The 23974-nt window shown below is 36.2% G+C and overlaps 1 protein-coding gene across 2 annotated transcripts in view; it reads left to right on the top strand.

The window, feature by feature from the left end:
* BEND5 (BEN domain containing 5) overlaps positions 1 to 23974 on the top strand; it is a gene marked incomplete at its 5' end in the record, with an annotated part of 887332 nt that overhangs the window by 22115 nt on the left and 841243 nt on the right. For both annotated transcript variants that reach the window (XM_081323189.1, XM_081323188.1), the window contains one exon: positions 8548 to 8672. In XM_081323189.1, coding sequence (XP_081179315.1) covers positions 8548 to 8672 — 125 coding nt within the window. The remainder of the gene's footprint in view (positions 1 to 8547; positions 8673 to 23974) is intronic.

The following is a 23974-nucleotide window of genomic DNA, read 5'->3' as shown; positions in this document are numbered from 1 at the left end:
ACAGTTTCATGCTAAAATTGCTTTGTACCTAAACTGCAAATGGCTTTATAGGGCCAGAAAATATGGAAATAAATCTAGTCTATCAAAAACAGTGGGTAAAAGGCAAGTAAAATGAGTTTTCAAATTTGAATTTGACTATCATACTTTAATCTTAATATATTTCTAGGTATTTTGTAGAAATCTATATGAAATATCAACAGTTTTAATTTATGCTTTGGCTACCTACAGGTAGTCCTCAATTTACAACCATTCATTTAGTGACTATTTGAAGTTACAGTAGCACTGATAAAAAGTGACTTATAATCGATTTTCACATTTATGACCATTGTAGCATCCCCATGGACACGTGATCAAAACTCAGATGCTTGACAACTGACATGTACTTATGAGGGTGACAGTGTCCCGGGGTCATGTGATCATCTTTTGTGACCTTCTGACAAGCAAAGTCAATGGGGAAGCTAGATTGACTTAACTGTGTTATTAACTTAACAACTACAATGATTTACTTAACAACTATGGCAAGAAAGGTAAAATGAGGCAAAATTCACTTAACAACTATCTTGCTTAGTAATGGAATTTACAACCAGCTGTGGTCGTAAGTCAAGGACTACCTACATATTGTTTATTGCAATTAATATTGATATTGGCAGTGGTCATTCATTTTACTAACCACAAAATAAGTCTAAAGTTAAACTACAATTTTATCCTATAAATAGCAGAATAGAAAGGGACCTTGGAGGTCTTCTCCTCCAACCCCCTGCTCAAGCAGGAGATTCTGTAACATTTTCAAACAAATGGTTGTCTAATCTTTTCTTAAAAACTTCTAGTGATGGAGCACCCACAATTTCTGGATGCAAGCCATTCCACTGATTAATTGTTCTAACTGTAAGGAAATTTCTCCTTAGTTCTGGGTCGTTTCTCTCCTTGATTAGTTTTGTACATTGCTTCTTGTTCTGCCTTCACGTGCTTTGGAAAATAGGTTGACCCCCCTCTTCTTTGTGGCAGCCCCTTAGATATTAGAACACTGCTATCATGTCACCGTAATCCTTCTTTTCATTAAACTAGACATACCCAATTCCTTCAACTGTTCTACCCTCCAGTCTTCTAACCATCTTTGTTGCTCTTCTCCTCACTGTTTCTAGAGTCTCAACATCTTTTTCATATCATGGCAACCAACTGGATGCAATATTACAAGTGTGGTCTTACCAAGGCATTATAAAGTGGTATCAACACTTCATGTGATTTTGATTCTATCTCTCTGTTAATGCAGCCTACAACTGTGTTGACTTTTTTGGCAGCTGCAGGACATTGGTTGCTCATATTTAAGTCATTTTCTACTAGCACACCAAGATCCTTCTGACAATGTATAAACATAAATTATAGGAAACTCAATTTCACTCCTCCCCCAACCTTATGTAATGAATATATTTTCTAGGACTTGATTTTTTTTCCTTTTGTGTTAATAGGGACTTGATAGTAAAGCAATAATCTATTTTTCTTAAGAACTATTTTGACATTCTTAGTATTTTTATAAATATCAAAGAAAGGACAAAACTGTAATTTTACCACATTAATATTAATAATCTTTTATCTGCCAGAAAAACATTTAAATATCACTTGACATTTGCAGAGAAAGATTAATGTTTAATTTGCTACAAAACCTGAAATACATTGAAATAAAAAAAATGCTTATACATTCGGTAAAGTGAAATAACAGGCAAAGGCTATTCGTTTGAAAACAGTGTAATCATAAGAAAATACCAAAATACATTAGTATGTTTTAAATGTCACTTTAAAACAGTGTTTTTCAACCTTTTTTGGGCAAAGGCACACTTGTTTCATGAAAAAAATCACGAGGCACTCCACCATTAGAAAATGTTAAAAAATTTAACTCTGTGCCTATATTGACTATATATAAAGTAATTCTCTTGAATAGGAATCAAATAAACACAAAGAAAGTATTTTATAATTACTTTTCAATTTTTCCCACGGCACACCAGGCAACATCTCGCGGCACACTAGTGTGCCGCAGAACAGTGGTTGAAAAACACTGCTTTAAAAAATACCAGGAATTTATGCAAAATGAAGGGTGTGAAGAATATCACATAAACCAGATAGCATTTTCAGTTGGAATGAGTAAATGAGAGCTTACAAGGTGGTGGGTTTAAAGTAACATGTGGAAACTGTGATATTCTGTCATAAGAATTACTAATAGTAATTTTTGAATGCTATCCGGACATACAGTAAATTGCATGATTGTACGTGTTTTCAACCTGGTAAACTGCAAAACCTTCCAATTTATGTATTCAAGTAGAGCATTAGAGTGCAAGAGAGAAGTTTCTAGTTAACCATAGAATAAAGTTAAGCTTTTACTATTGCATATTATCTCTTGGTGATCTTATGTAATCCTATGTTCTACCACACAGACACAGACCCACTATTGGCCTACAGTTTTACCTCCATACTCAAAAAAGTTATCCAAGTCAGCTTTGCTGTTCTAGCTGTATTTCTTATATTCATGTTTAGATATTTGATCACTGTCTCAGACTCATTATATATAGAATTAAGTATTTTATTTTCCTCAGAAGCCTTCCTCTTAGATTCTTCCATTCCATTAATGTTGCTATGTGCTAGCCGCTGGGCAGGCAAATTCTTAGCAGTTTCCAGATAATGACAACACAAGGTGGTAAGATTATCTCTAAGCATATTGCATATTATTGAAAATACATGATGACAGAAAAGCAGCTTTATATCATGTGAGAATCTGAGAATAGCAATAGTAATAGCACTTAGACTTATATACAGCTTCACCATGCTTTACAGCTCTCTCTAAGTGGTTTACAGAGTTAGCATGTTGCCCCCATTAATCTGGGTTTCATTTTACTGACCTTGGAAGGATGTAAGGCTGAGTCAATCTTGAGCTGCTCAGAATCGAACTGTTGAACTACAGGCAGCAGTCGGTCAGCAGAATTAGCCTGCAATATTGCATTTTAACCACTGCGCCACCACAGCTCTTCATAAATCATTGATAATTTATGGCAGATGAGTGTAGTATAGGTATTCCTTGACTTATGACTGTGGAAAAAATGCTTTACAATCTGTACTTGCACTTATAATTGTTGCACCCTACTCGTGGTCACATGATCGCAATTTGTGCACTTGGCAGCTGGCTCGCATTTACAACTGGTTGCAGCCTCTTGCAATCACATCATTGTGATTTGCTATCGTTTTTTTACTGGTTTCTGGCAAAAAAAATGTTTATTGGAGAAGCTGGATTCGCTTATAACCACATGATTCGCTTAACTACCATGGTGATTCATTTAGGGCCCATGTAAAGATGGTGGTAAAATTGAGTATGGTCACATGGTGACTCAACTTACAACTGCATTGACTGATTGCTGAAATTCCAGTCCCAACTGGCTTTCTTGAGTTATGTTGAGTTCAAACAGGAATGTCCAGTATTTATGTCTTCTAGCCACTAAGAGAGAGGAAAACCCAAAGTTCAAGGTTAGTCAAAGCAATTGTATAATGTATATATGATATTTATTTATTTAATTATTAAATTGCTGACTTCTAATAGGTTGTAAATGGCTTTCAAAACAACAGTGTTTAAAATAAAAGAACTCCAATTTGTAGACACCTCAGAAACCATGACAGCATCATTCTGTGAGGTAGATTAAATCTCCATATCTCCAAATGCCTTCTTAAGTAGCCATGTATTTTTCAGCACAATAATATGGAGGAGAATTGGATATGGAACAGCACTCTTCCCATATCTATTGTCTAAAATATGTATTTGATTCTCTTCATTTTATATCTTTTTTATTATCGAATACAAATAAAAATTGATTGCGTTCAAGAGAGAGAGGCTCTCCAAGAAGATTCCTTTGAACACACTATAGAATTCTAAAATAACTTTCTGTTGTACTACCTTCAGTGTAAAATCCAATATTCATTATTCCTTGCAGTATAAAGTTCAATAAATTTTCAATATGTTTGAAAGCAAAGATTAAGGTTTTTTTATTTTAAAGGTTTTGTATGGTTATCAATAATTTTATTGTCTCTATGTAGATATTACTATTCCTTAGATAAAAAGCGAAAACTGGCAATATATTGACAAAAATACTTTTGAAAAATTATTTGACAGTGTTCTGATTACTGCTACTTATTTTGAAGAATAGATTAATTGGGACCTTTTAGTTAAGGTTTAAGTCTTTATATATTTTTGTTCATTGTGCTGCTTGCTATTCTATGTTTAGTCAACCCAGAATTATATTCTAGAAGCAAGGCACATAATACTTGGGTGTTTTAAGTAGAAAAGAGGGCATCTGACCTTTTGTTACTAATCTGTGACAGGTGCAACCTATTTTCTCCCAAACAGTGTTAATTTACACGTGCAAATCATCCTTTGAAATGTCTATTCTGTGTAACCACCACAGGGGAATTGATCATCGTCATGAATAGTGTAATGGGTAGCTGAGAGAGAAAATTACTGATATTTCAGCACATTTGTGACTGCAAGTTGGTCTTTTAAGTGTATTTTTGTTTTCACAGCTTATTGAGAGAGAGAGAGAGAGAGAGAGAGAGAGAGAGAGAGAGAGAGAGAGAGAGAGAGAGAGAGAGAGAGAGAGAGAGAGAGAGAGAGAGAGAGAGAGAGAGAGAGAGAGAGAGAGAGAGAGAGAGAGAAGTTAGTTATTCATTGCTGGCCAAAAAACACAAGTGTCTGTAAAAGTTTGTATATAAGGGACAAGCACATTGTTACAAATTAGTTTCCTTTACCATTTCTGGCAAACTCATTACAAAGTAATCGTGGCTTGTGTTGAAGTGCACTTCCTCTGGGACCAATAACTGTAAATAAGCAGGGCTGCAAGCTGGCTGATAAGTAGTTGTTCTGAAGATAACAGTCCTTTTTAGCAGTGTATTTGACCTTTTCCTTTATATTGCCTGAGGCTTGTCTAAGACCCTCAAGGACTATTTTTCCATTTTAAAGTTCTCTGTAGAAAAGCACAATATGTGTTTTAAGAAGATCTTAAGGTTGCTTAATGCATCTATTATTATTTTTTTTTGCATTTTTATGGTAATCGTTTGGCACATATAGAAACTCCAATTAGCCTTTAATTGAAACAGGATTTCAGTGTTTATGACATACAATCTTTCTTATTTACCTTATTTTAACATTTTATGATGTGTTGAACATGTATTGAGAGATAACTGAAGCAGTATTTTTATTCCTTTTCTTAATATACATAATACTAAATGACACCCACTTTAACATTATTTTATAATTGTACATGCAATAAAACAGTAGCCTTATATAGACAGCTAATGCAAATGTGAGCAGCAACTGATGAGTGAATAATGCTAAGGCAGCCTGTATGATTTTTTAATAACATTAATATGCCTTATGAACATAGATAATATTTTAAAATAATATTTAACTGTTGAATACTATCTTAGAAACCTTTGAAATAATAACTTTTATTATATTAAAACATTAAGACATTTTATTCTCTAAAGAATAAACTTTTTTTTTAAAAAAAGAATAGTTTTAGGTGTGTTCACATATGTTTCTCAAGACTGTATGGATGATTTTAATAGTTTTATTATGGTATCATTATAACTAAAATGTGAAAAGAAGATGCAGGCAATCCCAGTGTAAGCTGAAGAGTGTTTCATTTACAAACTCTCTTAAAACTTTGTGCCTCAAGTAGTATTTTGTGATTATGCAGGTTATGTGTTAATTTTGACCAGGGTTGTACAATCCATTTGAATTTAAAACATATCTGGTACTGACTATTTTAAAAGCATTTCAACTTTGAAACTGACCTTGTTTGAGCTTAAAATACTTGTTTGAAAATCAAGGGACTTCTGTATTGATCATAATAACACATTCCAAATTCAAAATAGAGCATTTAATACTTAAAATATTTCAGATTGAAAATACTCTGTAGATCCCGTTTTTAAATGTTGTATTATTGCTACCAAAGAGGAAAAACATTATTATATAATTTAGAACTTGAAATAATCTAACACAGGGGTGTCAAACTCAATTTCATTGAGGGCCGCATCAGCATTGTGGTTGCCCACAGGGGCCCGGGTGGGTGTGGCCAGGGTGGGCATGGCCTACTGGGTGGGCGTGGCTAGAGTGCATATGGCCTACTGGGTGGGCGTGGCCAGCTCTACATCATTCGCATCAAGGGGGGCCTATGGGGGCCTGGGCAGGAGTGGGACAGATCTGAGGGTCTCTGGCAGAAGGAGGGTCTCTGGGCCAAGGCAGTGGGGGCCATTCCCTAAATGTTTCCAGGATGGCTTCGCGGGGCACAAGAAACCACTTCGCGGGCCGGATCTGGCCCCCGGGCCTTGTGTTTGACATGTCTGATCTAACACATACTGGACACATATGTCATTTCTCAAGTATTCTGCTACTACTGAGGATATATTCCAGTGTTTTGCATTTGTGTAGAATCTGTTTTTAGTTTACTGTATTTGTATACTAATAATGTAAGCAGAGGATTCAAGGTGTTTCCAAATTGGAAAAATGTAGCACTATACATGAATGTTATTTGTTTCTCCAGGGTCGCTCGCAGTCGGTGTTGGCAGGGGGACAGAGGTCGACCCCGAGGCCTCTCGCTTGCGGAGTCCCTCAGGGGTCGGTCCTCTCGCCTCTCCTGTTCAACATCTACATGAAACCGCTGGGCGAGATCATTCGCAGCTTTGGAGTAGGGTACCATCAGTATGCTGATGACACCCAGCTTTTCATCTCAACTCCAAACAACATCAGTGATGCCCTCGACGTGATGTCTCGCTGCCTGAATGCGGTCCGGGAATGGATGGGGAGGAACAGGCTCATTTGAAGTCAGTTTTCTCCCCCCATTATATTGAAATATTGGACCAATTCTTAATCAGGCTATAAAGCATTTCCCATTTTAGTTTATATCCAGGCACTCTAAAAACTTAATGTAGCATCTTTATTTTTTGCTATTATTATACATAGAACAATGTGAAATCACAGCTGCCAGTTCTTTAACTATTGTTGGCTTTCATACACATTGACTTCTTCTCAAGGACTTAGGATGTCACACTGTACTGCCATAATATATAATAATAATAATAATAATAATAATAATAATAATAATAATAATAATAATAATAATAATAATAATAATTTAATTTGTATACCGCCCTTCTGTGTGGATACAAGCAGTATGGCCTTTTGCAATTGCCTGATGGAAATTTTGTCAATGTGCAGGTTTTCTAAGTGCCATGAAAGATTTTTTGGTAGATACCTAGTGTATCTAGTTTATGCCATAAACTTTCGATTTTCAGATCTTGATACTTTTGTCATCTTATCCAGTCCTCTACTATACTCTGGTATTGCCATGTCAATTATCCACACTTCCTTCTTTTCATCCACAGTTAAATCTGGTGTGTTATCAGCTAAGGATATTGAAATACATTGCTCCAAGTAGTCCTGTCTTATCTTTTATTTATTTTATCAATGATATATGCCCTCCTCTTAAGTGGTCTCTGCTCATGTGAATAGAGCGTCATGTGCGAGTGCAAGCACTGTCCACTTGCGCGCGAAGCTCTATTTGCATGAGTGGAGGACACACACATGCGAATGGGGCTTCGCCTGCCACTCACACATTCCTCCCCGCCAGGCTGGATCACCAAGCTGGAAAGGTTGGGGACCGCCGTACTAGATGGCCATACAAGCACATTTCATTTTCTAAAATACAGTAAATGTCATTTTATGAAAGAATGTTCAAAAAATGAACCAGTAACCAGTAACTTTTGACTGTCACTTTTCTGCTAAAGTAACCATAGAAAATTCCTTTTACTTTCAAATACAAAATTGCTGGACAGGCATAGTGATGAAGGGAGTTACTGCCCTAAAATGACAAATACACATTTACTGTACTTTAGAAAATGAAATGTACTTGTATGGCCATCTAGTACGGTGGTCCCCAACCTTTCCAGCTTGGTGATCCAGCCTGGCGGGGGGGGGGGAATGTGTGAGTGTCAGGCCCACACAAAGCTCTATTCACATGCGTCTGTCCTCCACTTGTGCAAATGAAGCTTCTCACACAAGTGGAGGTTGCTTGCACTCGCGTGAAGCTCTATTTGCGTGAGCAGAGACCACTTAAGCGGAGGGTGCTTCTGCTCATGCGCAAAGCTCCATTCACAGAAGTGGAGGGTGCTCGCGCATGAAGATCCATTTGCACAAATTGAGCTTCCCACATGAGTGCAAGCACCCTCCACATGCATGAGTGGAGCTTCAAGCATGTGCCCACGCTTGCCCGCCACTCGCACAAGTGGAGCTTCATGCACGTGCGCACTTGCCCATTTCTCCCATGGCCTGGTTTCGAAAAGGCCACACCCAGTAGTGGGCAATGGCCCAGGGATTGGGGACCCCGAGCTAGTATATTTGGGATAACTTTGTCCATACAATTTTATTTAGGCGTTTTGGTGAGATGACCATGACATTACAATAGAGGGATTTTGTGTAAACCTTAACCTCCCAATTTGTTTTGCAAATGTTTCTAGGGAACCTTGGACGTGTTGACCATATTACTGAATTTGAATATGATCTTTTCATCAGACCAGACACATGTAATTCACGTTTTCGAGTCTGGTTCAATTTCTCAGTTGAAAATGTAAAAGAATCTCAGGTAAGCGCCATTTATGTTGAAGATTTAGATGTATTATTGTTGAAGAAATAACAAACGATGTGTAAACTAAGAAAGTACTTTGTTGGTTGTTTAGTATAAATGTATTGTAGTGTATTTGTTTAATGAGATTGTACATATTAAGTTGAGATAATTTTTTGATTCATATGATTGCCTGGATTACTTTGGCAGCCTAAAAAAATACTTGAAAGCCTAAAATATCACTATTATTAGCTTATTGTTCATAGTTTCTTATAAAGCAGTTTGTAATCGTGATCCTTCTGTTTGCTTATCATATATTACCCAGGAGGAAAAAATTCTTCTGTTGAATGTTTTCTTTATTAAACTTCAGAAGGATTTGGTATATGTACTTTGCATGTTCTTTTAATTAGTTTTTGTCTTTTAGTTGTTCATTTATATTGAAATATAATTTCCATGTTGGTTATCCCATAATTAACAAATATTCTTTTTTACACCAAGCATTTGGAATATACTAAATTTGAATTTCTTTCCAGTAGTCTTTCTTATCCTGCTTTAGGATAAGGATTGACTTAGGATTTTAAAATTTAGCAGCTCTATTTCATTGAAGCGTCCAAACAAACATTTTGCTACAGATGGAGTAGAGTTTTCCATATACAGGTAGTCCTCCGACTTACAACCATTCACGTAGTGACTGTTCGAAATCCCAACAGTACTGAAAAAGGTGACATGACCATTTTTTCACACTGATGACCATTGCAGCATCCCCATGGGCACATGATTGCAATTTGGATGTCTGGCAAATGGTTGCAGTGTCCCCAGGTCATGTGATCACCTTTTGCCACCTTCTGATAAGCAAAGTCAATGGGGGAATCTAGATTCACTTAACAGCCCGGTTACTAACTTAACAGCTGCAGTGATTCACTCAACAAGGGTGGCAAGAAAGGTTGTAAAATGGGGCAAAACTCACTTAATAAATGTCTCATTTAGCAACAGAAATTTTGGGCTCAATTGTGCTTGTAAGTAGAGCAACACCTGTATCTCCCTACAAATTCTAAACAGTATATTTCCAGATTTTTTTCTCTTTTTGCACTATTTGATGCTAAGTATTTATCTAGGTTTTTTTTAAAAAAAATAAGATATCAAGAAAGATTAATTGTAGCTGAGGGTTGAAATGGAGGGTCCTTGGTGCTCTCTGAGAAGCCCTCAAATATTATAACACTGCTGTCATGTCATCCCTAGTCCTTTTCACTAGACTAGACATATCCAATTCCTGCAACCATTCCTCATATGGTTTAATCTCCAGGCCCCTAATCATCTTTGTTGCATCTGAATATATTTTCCAAGGCATTCATAGCTACTCTTATCAAGTGTTAGTTTATGGCATATTTGCTGACTGTTTGTTCCTTTGCTGTTGATGGTTGATCCTGAAAGGCTATCTACCACTTTGATATCTTCATTGTCAATTTAAGTGGGTTTTCTGCCTATTGTTGTTAGTTTGGTCTTCTTTATATTTCATTTTATCCCCATCTAACTAATTAATTTAAAAGGCTGTATCAATCTACTTAAGGGACGCGGTGGCTCAGCGGGTTAGGATGCTGAGCTTGTCGATCAGAAGGTCGGCAGTTTGGCGGGTCGAATCCCGAGTGCCGTGTAACAGAGTGAGCGCCTGTTACTCGTCCCAGCTTCTGCCAACCTAGCAGTTCGAAAGCATGTAAAAATGCAAGTAGAAAAATAGGGACCACTCCGGTGGGAAGGTAACAGCGTTCCGTGCGCCTTTGGCGTCTAGTCATGCCAGCCACATGAACACGGAGACGTCCTCGGACAAGCGCTGGCTCTTTGGCTTTGAAACGGAGATGAGCACCGGCCCCTAGAGTTGGAAACGACTAGCACGCATGTGCGAGGGAACCTTTACCTTTACCTTATCAATCTGCTTACCGTCTATTGGCTGTTAAGCAAACAGAATAATATCAATGCAAGAAAAGTCTGTACAACACTATAAATGTGTGATTGTGATACATGTTCATGCATGTGTGTTGATGGTTAATGGTAGAAACCACACTCCAAAGAAGTGCAGAGCAAAACAATAAATATAGGACCAAATAAATGAATATTAATTTAATATTTACTGATTAAAGTGATTTGTTTTAGAATAAATATGCCACTTTCTATGTCTATCTTGCAGTACATGTAAACCATTTCACAGATTATATTTTATGATTATTCTACCAATGTTAGAAGGAAAAAAATGAATATATTATCAAAACTATTGAGGGTGTATGATTGGCTTTGTTTTCCTGTTTTGGGCCTTAGTCAACACTGATGAGAATATACAGCTAAGAAATGAAAAAGAGGTTGTCTCCTTGACATTGAGATATGAAGAGATATAGTATATGTTCAGAATTCACAGGATATTTGTTTTGGTGGTTGTATACATATAAAATAAGTGATTCTCTGTTAGTAGTGAACTTTGTAATGTATCTTCATGTAATCTTTTTATCATCTTTCAAATTTCCGGTAAAAGAAATTGTACCTGAATGTAATAAGGCTTTAACAGTACCTTGGGAATCCATAGATACTGTATTGTAGATGTATTAAAGAAATATTTTAAATCATTGCATTAATATGTATATGTTTTACATTAATTACATTGTAAGAACAGTAGAGGTTTCTTTATTCTGAACAAGTCATAAAATAGTTAAAAATTATTTATTTAAGATTATTAAATATGTATTTTGTTCAAAATCCTCTTTAACTACATTCAAGTTACAATATAATTTATGCCATACCTGTTTAAAAGCTATATATGTGTATGTGTGTGGATAGATATAGATATAATTGCACCTCAAATATAAAAAATGAATAGTTGACCTAAATTCTGTGTGATTTTAACAAAAGAGAATATTTGTGATTCAGGGTTGAAATGAGGGGTCCTTGGTGCTCTTGGAGCGTCATGCTTTTCTTGCAAATCTTTCATTACCCAAACTAGCTAACATCATTGGTGCTAGTCATCATCATCAACATCATCATCACTAGCACCAAAAGGATCAAGGATGCTTCACTGTGTGCTTTAAATAACTTGATCGAAGTTACTCTATATAATATTTATAGTTATGTTAGATACATTGTAACCAATATGGTATGAAGAATGCAAATACCATATTTTTTATCTGTGATGGACATGTTCATGTAGTCTACCAGGAGCTGAGTTCGACTCAAAACTTTGTCAGGCATAAAAAGTAAACAATGTACAGAAGAGAAGAATATCCAGAGAGTAAGAAGTATAAAGACCTATGCATTGTTTCTACTTTATCACTTCTATGGAAATTGTTGCATGGTTTGACAAAGACTTGGAAGAGTTGGTGCAGAATTGGAAAAGAGCCCCCAATGTAAACTTCTGTGCATTCATACCTTTCAATGTTACTCAATGTGCAAAAGGCTTTTTTCGTCATTCACTGCAATATACCACTCCTTAATCAAACTGATATGTCCCTTTATGTAAAGGGAGAAGGTGTCCTCTATAAGGATGTACATGTAGAAACAATATAATATATGTTATATTATGTTTATGTTATGCATCAACAAAAGTTTATGCTTTAGTTTTGTGTGTCTTGTATTAATAAATATTGCCTTTAAATTTAGACATTTTAAAATTATGTGAAAGAGGACTTTTGATGCATGGAATATCTGGCAGTCTGCCGATAGTTTACTGAGAAAGAGACATCATGTTTTAATTTATAAACGTTAAATATTGTGTCAATTTCAGTTTTTGTTTAAACATAAGGATTTTAGTTATCTGTCTATTAACAAAGTATTCATTTGATGATATGATTTTATTTCATATCATATCATCACTTATTATTATGAAATAATGTCAGTCATATTATTTCATATAACAAAACTGCATACATGTGTGGATGCCTGTGTGTATTTTATGTATGTGTACGCACACACAATACAGTTTCTTCCTTTTGAATAATTATATTCTGTTTTAAAGCACACTAGATTTATTTGCTTTTTTTGCAGAAAAGGGAAAGAATATGATCTAATCTGTTACTGTTATTTTAGTCTACAGAATAGAATTAATATTAATTGATATAGGTAATATTGTGTTAAATTTATATGCTTAATTGTTAATATTTGTAAGAACATGTCAGCTGCCAATTTGTAAGAAAGATAAGTATATTTTGTATTTCAGATTAAGTCTGATCTTTGATGAATAGAATATAAATACTCAAGTGTATCTAATTTCTAATATGATGACATGTGTCTGTCAAAAGTGAATTCTTATGAAAAAAGAATGCTATTTGTGATTATCATAATTATGAGTGATGTGATGCAGTTAATTTAGTTTCTATTTAGCAACTTGTAACTTATTTCATAAGCCACAATCAACACTTCATAGGACATATGCAGCAAATAGAAAAGACTGCTGCACTGTGCTTTTCTTATTTCTGTTTCTGTCTGTTTATAATATTATTTCCAATTAATGTTGCCTGTCTGCCATCTTGCAAGTGGAATGGATTTCTATTGCTGTGTTCTTTTTTTTGGCAAAGTAGAGGCTGGCACTCAGGTTTCTTACTAGCAACTGCATTGAATGTTTTGCTGCTTTTTGAATAGCCAGGAGTGCTAGAAGAATATGTATTTTTAATTTTTCACCCACTATATCTTTGTGTTGCTGATCAAAACGTATTCAGTAAGAGAATAATACTATGATAAGGGCAAAGCAAAATGGAAAAGGAAAGAAAATTTGTAGAATATATTATAGAAATGTTGATCATACATTATATTCAAGACAGATTTTCTAGTTGCTTTAAATGTCTTTTCAGATGTCTATGGAGATTCTCAATCATCCAGGTCATAGTTGTTCAAGAAAGTCCAATTGTGTGAAAAATACTTTTGTGTCTTTTCAGATACTGTAATTTTATTTTTTTATTTTAAATTACTCATAGTAATGGCTGAGCCTAATCTGACATCTATAGTAACTACCTAGGACTAGTTGTATACCACCTGAACTTCTAGCAGCATTCTTTGAATTTTGCTGCAATTGCCAGGATATCAACTTGTATAAATATTTTGTTTTGATACATTTTTAGCAATATCATTATCTTTCATCAATAATGTTAATACTTCAAGTATTTTTTTAAATGCAGTTAATGGGAAAATGTCTATGGAGATTCTCAGAGATTCTCAAAGAAAAACATTAAAGTCCAGTTACCTCTTGAAAAGCACCTTTGGACATTAATGGGAAAATGTTTTAGGTCTATGTCTATTGTTAAACAAATTGATTTCCAAATCTATAATGGGACCTTTCTCATCCCACTGAAAATCTCTCTAATGACTCCCTTGAATGTCAAATCATATGCAGTATGAATGAATAGGACCCCTTAAAACAGAGTTCCCCAACCTCTCGGGGTTGGCCAGAGTGAGGGGAAGAGGAAAAAGAAGGTATGGTCTTGTGGAGGGAGGAATGCATGTGCACATGAATGCCCATTGCTCACGTGAGTGGGGTGGCGAACACCCGTGTGAGTGGGGCTGTGAATGCCCACAATGCTCATGATGCTCATGATGATGCTTGCATGAGTGGGGCTGTGTACCAGCCAGCCTCTCATGCAGCCCTGTGGCTAATAGGCTGCGGCCCACAGGTTGGGGACCCCTGCCTTAAAAAATAAGAGCTATGGATAACAGTAATCAAGGAATGTAGAAACCTAGAGCTGACCAATTGGGCTTATTCCAATATCAGAAACATTGATGTTTCCCCAAGTACCTTCTTTATAATAAACACTTAAACCTTTTGCCTTTATAGTAAATTGTTATTAAAAATAAATATTTTAATGTTTTAAATGATATTCTAAGCTCAGGAAATTCTTGTATTTGTAATAATTAATCGTAGCAATACCTAACGTCATGCCTCTTTTAGGTACTACATTGAATTGAATATAATGAACAGTGATTTATCACCTTCATTTTACACTCATGAAAATTGAAATATTTTCAACAATTTAATTTTGTGGATCAAATACCACTTCATTTCAACAATGAGTATGAAGAAATTGGTTGTAAACACAAAACTTTATAAATATCTGAATTTATAATTTAATAATTTATGAGATATCTATTACTACAGAAACCATTCTTTTGGATAACTTTGTAATTGTTAGCGTTTTGCTAATTCATAAAATTTCTGTGCATTTTTGTGTGTTATATTTTTCAGTAAAATTATTTTTCCTTGAGCTACCTATGAGGAATTATTACACATATCTAAGTTTAAGGGAAGAATAGAAAACTGAGCCTTATTATCTCTATAGATTATTAGCTGTGGCAGATTTCCTGTCACCCTAAAACCATTCTGTGAACTATGTTATGATCTTTCTTCATGGTTCATAGCCCTGAATTCATCAGGGAGAAATGCTTTGTGGGTGAGTGTAAAAAATTAGATCCCATACTGGAATAGGCTTCTTGACTGTTCTACTGTAACTAAATTTCTGCTGCAGAGGAATATAGCAATAACGTAATTCTACAGAGAACTTCCTCAATGATGAGTTTTTCCCTGTTTTGGGGCTAAAAGCAGTTACTTGGAATTGTCCCATGAGCAACTAGTACAGAAGCTGAGAAGTGAATACAGGAAAAAGGAAAGATAGTAAATATAGATCAAAACATCCTCATTTACTGTCAGAAATAAGATACGAACAGTATTAAGGCACATCGATGAAACAAACCAGCAGTTATCTGTGGTGAAATCTGTAAAGTGTCTTCGATTGCTCAAGGGATCTTTAGATATAACATTATTTTTTCTGCTTTATGGATGACTTGACTATCTTTGTTATGAATTTTTCATGATTTTCCTGACCCAGCATCTCTTGCCTGTGGAGAGAGTGATACAGTATTGATTTGGGTGTTAGGTTTCTATCTTTTTCTTTTCTTTTGCTACAACAAGATTTTTTAGCCTAGAAACTTCAATCTCTGATTACTCATTAGAGAACTGAGGGATTCTTCTTATATATAGGTTTGGGGGGAAAAAGTATGCTTGTGTTATAGTCATTCTTTTTGCAAGAAATGATCTCTATACCAGTGTTGTGAAAAGCTTCTTTAATGGAACTGTGCAGGTAGATATTGAAGAGACAAGGCCTCTATCTGACAATTTAGAATGTTGGAAAAATGTCTGTATTTAAGTATGAATGTTTACATAACCACAAACTAAAAAAATAAAAGAAGGACTCAACTGCATATTTTTATTTTGTGACTTCTGTTGCCTTATTTTTGTGCCTTTGGGCATATTAGGAAATTGAAAAGAGGCCATGGTACTGCCACTTCTCAGCTAAATTGCTTTATAAAAGGGGAAAAAAATCCATATCTTACATCTCATGCAAACTTACTGCTGGCATTGCCATGGAAACAAGATTTTTTTTAAAAAGCAGAGAACTGAAATTTAGAAGCATTTTCATTTCGTTGTGATTCATACTTCATAAAAATGCAAATCTCACACTAATACATGTTTTACCTTAATATTTTATACTTTTTTATATTTAACTGATCTAATGGTTTGCTTAATTAAAATTTGAACAACTTTGAATGCTTTTACTTTTCTTTAAATGTACTCTGGTCCTATCAAGCTTAGGATTTTATCTTGGATTCATCATGCAGAATATGTCATGGAGAAAATCAGTCTTTTTAGTATATAATCATATTTTAAAAGCAAGATCATCCATTATAATATTTATGTTACTATATTAGACTAAGTAACCTCTCTTCCTCCCTTCTTCATTTGGAAAAAAAGACATGTACATATTTTCTTGTTTGAGGCAATACAAAATGTAATTGTTACAAATCCATCAGTTTTTGAACTTTCTGATACATTTTCCACAGCATGGTTTCTTTAAATCTCTTTATTTTTTGTGGAGGGCAGGAATGCAGTGATTTGTGAACTGGGCCGATTAGTAATTCTCAGATTTGAACATGCACTTAGTCCATATCTTCAGGCTTCAATTACTTAAAAACGGGCAATTTCTAAGTATGAACTAAGAGAAGAAAGTGGCATACTAAATGCCTCAACTATTGAAATTTTACTAATTGTGAAATCCAAGATGTTACTTTGGAAAAAAAAACCTATTGCAAACTTACCTGTTGATAGCAAACATGCTGTGGTCATATCATCTCTCTCTTTCTCTCTTTAGGCCAGACTGTATTTTTTTTTCTTTACTACATCATTAACAAAATTGTGCTTAATCTGGTTTACTCAAACCTGGCCCATGTATTTCTCCTTGTACTCTATAAGTTGCTGCTTGTTTTATTTTAATATAAGCAGCTCAGACTTTGAAAGGAATGCTAGCTATATAAGAATGGTGGGTAAGGTCCTCAACCATTCCTGTGGTGGTGCAAACTCCAATTCAGTGCCGCATCCATCTTTAAGGCAGTCCCTCTTTTTCCAGCTAGGTGGCCCTGCCCTTGACTGTGTACTGAGTGATTCTGGTGGGGAAGGATTGATTAGTGTGTTTTTAATTGAAAGGGAGCCCTGCCCAGTCTGGTGAGAGTGGCTGGGTGTGCGTGGGTGCTGGTTTGCCTGACTTGTTATGTGAAGGGAGGAGGTGATTGTAGATACCCTTGGGAACTGGGAAGGTTGGATTAGAGGAAACTAAAGTTTCAGGGGAATTGGGGTGGGTTGGAACATAACACTGGTGATGGGCATGAATAGGTATGTTTTACAGTATTGTATTTATATCATTAGGGACGCGGTGGCTCAGTGGGTTAGGACGCTGAGCTTGTCGATCAGAAGGTCGGCAGTTTGGCAGGTCAAATCCCAAGTGCCGCGTAACAGAGTGAGCGCCTGTTACTCGTCCCAGCTTCTGCCAACCTAGCAGTTTGAAAGCACGTAAAAATGCAAGTAGAAAAATAGGGACCACTACAGTGGGAAGGTAACAGCGTTCCATGCACCTTTGGCGTCTAGTCATGCTGGCTACATGACCACAGAGACGTCCTTGGACAAGCGCTGGCTCTTCGGCTTTGAAACGGAGATAAGCACCGGCCCCTAGAGTCGGAAACGACTAGCATGCATGTGCGGGGGAACCTTTACCTGATTATTTATATAATTAGATTTTATACAGTTATATCTTTTAATATTTTAAGCCACCTAGAGTTACTGTGTGGTAAGATGGGTGGCTAATAAATTTTACAAATAAATAAATAAACAAATAAATGTCGGGAAGCTGGGAGTTTGCTGTTCTCCAAGAAGTGTAGGATCACTTCAGGGTAAGCGTGGTGGTGTGAGAAACATCATCTGAAAGTCTCTCAAGGCTTTCAGGGGTGCTGCTTCACAAGTTGCTCAATGTGAGACCCTGTTTATTAAGTTGGACTCTAAATTAATCAGTTGAGATTGTTGCTGCTAGATCAGCCTCCCTGCCTGAGCTCCTCAACTCTGTTTCTGGATTGGCGGGTGGAGTTCCCATGGAGTTCTCATTCCTCATATTCCAGGCTCCAGAGTATGATTTAGGAAAATGGAGATCAGCCTTTGGCCATATAGTGTAACCCCTCCCCGCTTCAGAGGGGGCACATTTCTTGCTGTTTTTAAGTAAGAAATATTCCCTTCTAGATTTTTTCTGTCCAGAATTTGTCCAGAATTTTTTCTAGAGAAATTCAGTAGATATAGACTCAATCTGAGAATATAAATGCCTTTCCCACCACACGACTATGCGGTAATACCTGCTTTAAGTTTTTGGACAGAGCGGGAACAAGCTGGTTCATTATGTTTGGAGGAAGAGATTGATCTCAGTGGTTGTTTCCTGGGCATTCTTTCTGGTGTCAACATTACTACTTTCTCTCTAATATCTATTCCATAGTCTGAGACAAGCAGAGTGCATTTCATACTGTATCTTTTTCCTGGGTGGGTGGGTGACTTTTGACCATGGTAGTTACTTGTTCAAACAAATTCTTCAGCATTTTATAATCCTTCGTATTTGCAGTTTGAATGAGAGGCATCCCAACCTTGCTCATCCATAATCTTTATACTTCTCAATCAGTGCCTATTCCCATGATCTCATTACACATCCATCTTTCTGATTGGGGGAAATCAAAAGTGGTCTTATTACAAGGTACACCCTCTTAAGCTGAGCACAGATCTATTGATCAGGTAGTCTAATATTTTCTCTTCCTCCCAATGCATTTTACAAAGGTAATTGCCAAAGGATTTTCAAAAAGTGTATAAACCACCCCCCTATGCCTGCACCTACCTTTTGCCTGACTGCTGCTTTGCAACATAAGTTCAGTTTTACGCAGGGTTCTGATGCAAGAATCTGCTTTAACTGAATACAAGTAGTCCTTGACTTACAGCAGTTCATTTAGTGACTGTTCAAAGTTACAACATCACTGAAAAATGTGACTGATAACTGTTTTTCACACTTACAGCCATTGCAGCATCTCCATGGTCCTGTGATCAAAATTCAGACTGTTGGCAACTGGCTCACATTTATGATGGTTGTACTGTCCCAGGATCATGTGATCACCTTTTGTGACCTGCTGACAAGCAAAATCAATGGGGAAGCTAGATTCGTTTAACAACGATGTTACTAACTTATCAATTGCAATGATTCACTTAACAACTGTGGCAAGAAAGGTCATAAAATGGGGCAAAACTCACTTAACAAATGTCTCACTTAGCAACATAAATTTTGGGCTCAATTGTGGTTGAGTTGAGGACTACCTGTAAAAATCTGTCCTACACTCTTTTGAACCACCCTGAAATTGAGCTTCTTCCAACTGGAACATAGCTTTAGCCAATTCTTCTGAAAACATGATAAACATATTTATCCTGATAGATAGTAGCATAAACTTATAAATGCATAATCAGAAGTAAGCTGTGCTGTGTTTATTCAGAAGAATTGTGTAAGATTGATTAACTTCTACCTTGTTCTTTATTACAGAATTTAACACTAAATTACACTATGTGTGTTTGTGTGTGTATAAAATCATAGCATAATACTTAAAAATATATTTAATAATGGATGTTGCCATTTCATTGCTATGCAACTCACTGAGGTATGCATTATAACCCCAAGATCTCTTTGCTTATGTACTTAATCAGTTTAGACCTCATCAGCGTGGATGGAAAGCTAGAAAATTTTCTTGTCCCATGTGCATCACTTTTTATTTAAAGAAGGAACAAAGCTGAAGTGTTTGTTAGAAATTATGCAAATTAGCCACCATAATTAGCTCAATTTATTTGTGTGTTATGCAAATTAACCTTATTTAGGGGCTGGGTTATAGCAAGTCTACTTTAGCTGATTAAATGGTGATCCTTGCTTACATAAAGAAGGCAACCATTTTGAAGTTTGAACTAATTTAAATAAAATTACACTGTTTTACAGTGTTTTTCTTCCTGGTTTCTTTTCTCCTGAACATGTAAATTATGGCTTCTTTGGCAAAGCCTTCACTGTTTCTGCATTTATAAAAAGATGGGCGGGAGGAAGAATAGTTAATTACTGGGTTATGTCCTCATATTGAAAGGTTAAAAATTGTTCCTTACTTTCATTGGAACTGTAGATTATAGAGGAACAGGATGGAAAGCAGTAATTTAAGTTAGGGGGTTGTAGTTCACAGGACAGATTTTCCAAGATAGAGCCAAAACAAATTAGGATCATATTACAGCTGTATAAATAAAAGCTTGGGTCGTATTAATTATTCTCAATATTTACAACTTATATACCAGAAAAGAGAAGATGAAGAACTTCTAATACATTATATTTTTATATCATCTTATAACTGGTTTGTAATATCTAGCACTCATATTTGTGCTTAACATACTTCAACTTTTAGTTTCTCTTCCAAAAGTAGGTGGAGGGATCTTTTTTTTTACAGCAGCACTATACTTCCATCACATTTTTCAAGAGTTTTCCATCAGACAGCTGGAGTTGTGCTTCTTTGTTGTGTTTCACAGTTAGTAAGTTTTTAAAAATGCAAGATTCTCACTTCTTCTCCATCTGCTATTTGTTTGTAACAACAAAACAGAACTAAGTAAACAACCAAGCAAAAATCCCAGTGCATTTGGTCCTGTCTGCAGAATACACCTAATTGGATCAGGAGATAGTTTCCCAAACAGCTACAAGCTGTCAGGACTGGGGATAAAGAGTTACTTTTAGCCCTAAGCAGCCCTAGCGATATTTGAGCCTGAGCTAACTTCCCATAGTCAGCATGTCATCTGAACAGAAATGAGAGGTTGACTTAAGGCTGGCATTGTAAGCTAGGTGCAGACCCTAAACCCTAAAGCCAGGGCTTTTTTTCTCATAGAACGCTCAGAACGGAGTTCCGGCACCTTTTTTGGATGGAACCTTGTAGGGTAAGCAAGGCGGGTTGTATGACATGTGTGAGTTCCGGCACCTTTTTCTTTTACAAAAAAAGCACTGCCTAAAGCAGACCTGAAAATAGATCACTGTAAAAACAACTGATTGTCTTTCTTTTACTTTTCTTTCTCTGTGGTTACACAAAAAGGCATGAGGGCAGTAATGGTGAATAAAGAATAGAAGGGGCGGGGTAAAGTAGCATGTTACCCATGGTGGCTCAACCTTGACTGAATCATCAGAGATCCATCTTCAGTTATTTTTAAAGAAAAACTTTTTACCATTCAGAGACCAGTACATATCCACTTACTATCTGATTGGCAGATTTATGATCATGTGTTGCCAGCACAGTCTTGTTTACTCCAGACTGTGTCAAATTTGTTATAAATACAGAGTTAATCCTTTTGTATTAAAGGATTGTCTCCTCCTCCACTAGCATTACTAATGGAAGGAATTAATATGTGTATTATAATGAATAACGATAAAACGTATTAGTTTTGTTAAAAGAAATTAATAGCTGTTGTGAGGCCTCTATTTGGACAAGATTTACCCTTTGCCTTTTCAATGCAGCACTAAGAAAAAAATGTGTGCATATAAGAAAGCATGTGTATTTCCAAGCATGTCTGCAGGCAATACAAACTTAAAGGCTTCATTCTAAATTTAATTTCATCAAGAAGGGCAATTTTCATCAAGACTAGCTGGACATGGAAGGTTAAATATAATTGTGCATAGCAATTAACTGCCCCCCCAATGTTTTCTATGTGTTTATCATGATGGAAAGAAAAAAGAAGATAGAAGGAAACTGTCATGTGCTTCAGTGGTGTTATTATTCAGTGAATTAAATTAATATATTGCCTGGAAGACCCCAGGTGATGAACAACCTATTATAAAAATAAAAAACTTTGATAAAATGAAAACATAAAGTAGATAAAAGGATTATTATATATTTTGTTTATTCATTTAATTTTTATGCCACCCACCACCCCTATAAGTCGACTCTGGATGGCATCAAAATATAATTGATATTTTTTACCACAATTATGTGGTAAAAACCCATTACCAATCAAAGCATCCCCTCTTTCTGTGCTATGTGAGCCAAGTGGGTTTTAACAACTTTCCCAATGGTAGCTTGCTGAATTTCTTGCTTTTACTTTCCAGAGGACTGGGGAAGGTCCCAACTGAAATACGTTTTCCATTCCCATTCCTTTAAGAGCTGAGATGACCCTAGTCTGACTGTTACCTAAGCTGCAACTCCTCCTCCTCTTATCTTGCAAGGTTATTCTCACTTCCCATTAAGGATCTTCTCGCTGACTCAGAAGTACACTTCATGCATTTGTACTTTGAGCTAATACGATCTTGGAAATGATAAAAAATGGCTTGTGTTACACTAGGTTCAGTCATAGGCTGTTTCAGTTAGAGGGCTATGGACGAATTTTGGAATTCAATACAAATAGGTTCCAACTTGGGTAAAGACACTTGGGGTGGAAAAAAAATTCAGTTGTTGTAATTTCTCTGACAAAGGTGAAAGTCTAAATGGCTTTTAATATAAGGGTAAAAGCCACATAGGGAGAGAGGTGGTCATTAACAGTGGAGGAGGAGACAAAGGTTTGTTCAGCAGATTACCAACTTGCTAGTAATTAATATATTATCAAGTATATTGGCTGTTTTTCCTTTCCAGAAATGGAGCTCTTTCTTTGAGCCTCCAGAAACTGAGCAATTCAAGACTAAGAGATCAAATTTGATAGTTGTGGCTATCTTAGTAACCTTCTCTTTGGAATTATGCGAGTCAAATAAGTGGCAGGTGGTTGGATATAAAAATAGGGCATTAAAGTGAGAGTGCTTTGTTATTGGCATCTATCCTGGCATTGAAATTATCTTCTCAAAACAAAAACAAAACAAAGCCCCAAACTCGCGTGTGACCTTTCATATAATAGGCTCTCAGGAGCTAAATCAAGTCCATGATTGTCAGGGTGGACTATTAACTCCTGGGCTGCTCCAGCTTCCTTGCCAAGGGAAGGCAGGTTGAAATCCTTGAAATCTACCACTACCCCAGCAGCAGGTGAGTAACCCAGCAGGGATGCTTATGGGCTACAGGAGGACTAGCACACTAACCTTACTAGCCTTTCAGTTACAGATGTGCAAATAAACTTTCACATTTAGTTATCTGCAGAATAGCATCTCTCTGACAGTAGAGTCTTCCAGGTGACAACAGCTAACCCTCCTCCCCATCCTAACTTGTGCCAAACCTGAAATTCAGATAGCCATATTTCCAAGAGGAAGACAACCAACTTTCAATGGTTCAAGTCAAATTATTAATCCATGATTAAATTGTGGATGAAGATAATTTTATTGTAGTCATACCTGGCATTTAGAAGTAACACCAAAGCTCTTAGACTCCCAAGTACCGGTATTTGGAATCCTGGCTTTTGGGGGGTGGGGGAAAGCTGGAAGGCAGATTACTTGAAGATATCAAACACTTTTTCCCTAAATTTGATTTGTTTTTAGTCTCCTATTACAACCATAATTCCATTCTCATATACCCCCTGCCTTCTTCCACCATGCTTTATACACCAACTGAAAAGTTCTCTATTGCCTAGTGCAAAGTCACAATCAAACCCCAAGTCAACCAGGGCTAACTTAGCTCCTCAGCTATCTCCATTCACTCTAGAACCATCACACTATACATCTAACCTCCATCCCAATGGCCGTTCTGCCCTACTCTTACTTCCACCAAGTAGACCAGATCAGAAAATCAACCCTATAGGAAGATTGAAATTATTTTTAATGAGACTTTGTATAGTCTGATTGTGTTTTATATAATTCTTAAATTCCAGTAAAGTGGGGAGGCATTCTGCCTTAATTACTTCGGGATGTTATTGTGGACTTAAGTGTTTCAGGCTATTTTGCCTAGATAACAGTTCCTGCATATTTCCATCTTGCTTTCTCTCTACACTATTTGAATTCCTAGACAGCTACTTATTGCTGCCATGGTATAGCTTG

Source organism: Vipera berus (assembly GCF_964194415.1).
Source record: "Vipera berus genome assembly, chromosome: 3".
NCBI lineage: Eukaryota > Metazoa > Chordata > Lepidosauria > Squamata > Viperidae > Vipera > Vipera berus.
Note: the sequence above shows the minus strand (reverse complement) of the source record. Positions and strands in the feature narration are given on the sequence as shown.